At 53.6% G+C, this 1,553-nt stretch overlaps 1 protein-coding gene across 2 annotated transcripts in view; it reads right to left on the bottom strand.

The window, feature by feature from the left end:
• The window catches only part of GRIK4 (glutamate receptor, ionotropic, kainate 4), a 432,235-nt gene that overhangs the window by 160,874 nt on the left and 269,808 nt on the right, over positions 1–1,553 (bottom strand). For both annotated transcript variants that reach the window (XM_011926979.1, XM_011926978.1), the window contains exon 6: positions 363–541. In XM_011926979.1, the coding sequence (XP_011782369.1) occupies positions 363–541 (179 nt within the window). The remainder of the gene's footprint in view (positions 1–362; positions 542–1,553) is intronic.

Here is a 1,553-nt window from a genome sequence, read left to right as displayed (position 1 = left end):
GGAAACATTTCTATACCATTTGGCAAACAGCCTCTGCCCAAGCCCCTTGGGTGCTCCACCCTAGCCCCTCCTAGGCACCCACAGACCTCTCCACAGAGCCCTTCGCAGAGTCTAAGTTTGGCAGCATCTAGGTGTCTCCGTTGCCTACTGCCCTGCTGCCCCAGTGCTGAAAACGACATCACCCTCACCCTGCTTTCTTCAGTTTTTGGGAACTGCCCATTGAAAATGGAAGCACAGGGAGAGGTTTGTCAGAGTTCAGGTCCGGCCCAGGGCTCCGTCAGCTTCAGCTCAGGAGGACCCTCAAGGCAAGGAGTGCGGAGGGTGGGAGCTCAGCAGGGGAGGGGAGAGAGGGAGGCTCCTACCTTCAGGAGGATGGTGTGGGACATGGAGGCATTGGCGTGGATGATGATGGTGGCCGTCTTGTCGTCCCGGATCTCCTTGAGGAGCGGGGTGGGGTCCCGGGTGTCATCCAGCATGCGGACAGACAGCGTGTCCTTGGAGATAAGGAATTGCCGGAGCAGCTTCTCTAGGTTTAAAAGGCCTGGAGGGGAGAGAGGATGAAGCTCCTGAGGGTCCACAGAGCTGCCTCTAGAGACACCTGGGCAGAAACGGGAAGGCACGGAGATGTGCGCTGGAAGTGGGGTTAGGGGGTCTGGCCCCATTGCCAGCATTAAGAAGCCAGATCATAACCTGAGCAGGCTTCTCAGCCTCTTTGGGCTTCAGTGATCACATCTAAATAAAAGAACACTTCAGAGCCCATCAACTCCCCTGACTCCCTAGAGAATTTTCTTTCAAGGTAGAGAAGCTCCCTTGGAATAAGAGAATGCCCCTTCCTCCTCACCACCCTCAAAAGCTGGCAGGATGCACAGAGCCCAAGACCTGGGTTCAGAGACCACCAGGCCTGAGTCTGCTTCTCTAATCCATGGACTTCTCCATGTGGCCAGTTGTCTTGGCCTCAGTTTTCTCATCTGAGAAGTTAGAATTATCACAGCAGTCAGCACTCAGTTCCAAGGCAAGGATTACAGGAGGCCACGTGTGAAGGGCTCAAGCCCGAGCCTCAGACACGGTAAACCCTCATCAATGTTACACTGGGCTCTGTAAGAGCCTTTGTTTTCATTTTGGAGGTGGAGGAGCAATTCCCTAAGATCCCAAGGCCCAGAAAATAGATCTAGCAAAACACTTTGAACTCCTCAGAGCCTCGTGGCTGCATTAAGACAAAGTATTATGATGATCATAAGAGAACAGGCTTTGAACTGCACTCCAGCAGGCAAGAATCTGGGCCCAGAACAAAACAGAAAAAAGCGACTGTACACCAAGGACCTATCCCTGCCCTCCCTCACTCCCTCCTCTCCTACCCACCAGCTATTTGATGCCTAGGGCCCTGGTGGGAGGAGGGGTTCCAGAATGATGTCACTGAGACAAGAGGATCTTAATTTTGCCTTGTCTTTGGAAAGACACGCCAGCCAGGGGAGGGTATGTGTGTATGGGGTGGGGGTGGGAAATGTGGGGGATGTGGGGGTGCAGGAAGCATAGAAAAAGACATCATGTAGGCG

The sequence above is a fragment of the Colobus angolensis genome, unplaced genomic scaffold (genome assembly GCF_000951035.1).
Source record: "Colobus angolensis palliatus isolate OR3802 unplaced genomic scaffold, Cang.pa_1.0 Scaffold7, whole genome shotgun sequence".
Classification (NCBI taxonomy): domain Eukaryota; kingdom Metazoa; phylum Chordata; class Mammalia; order Primates; family Cercopithecidae; genus Colobus; species Colobus angolensis.
This window is presented reverse-complemented; position numbering and strand designations above follow the sequence as displayed.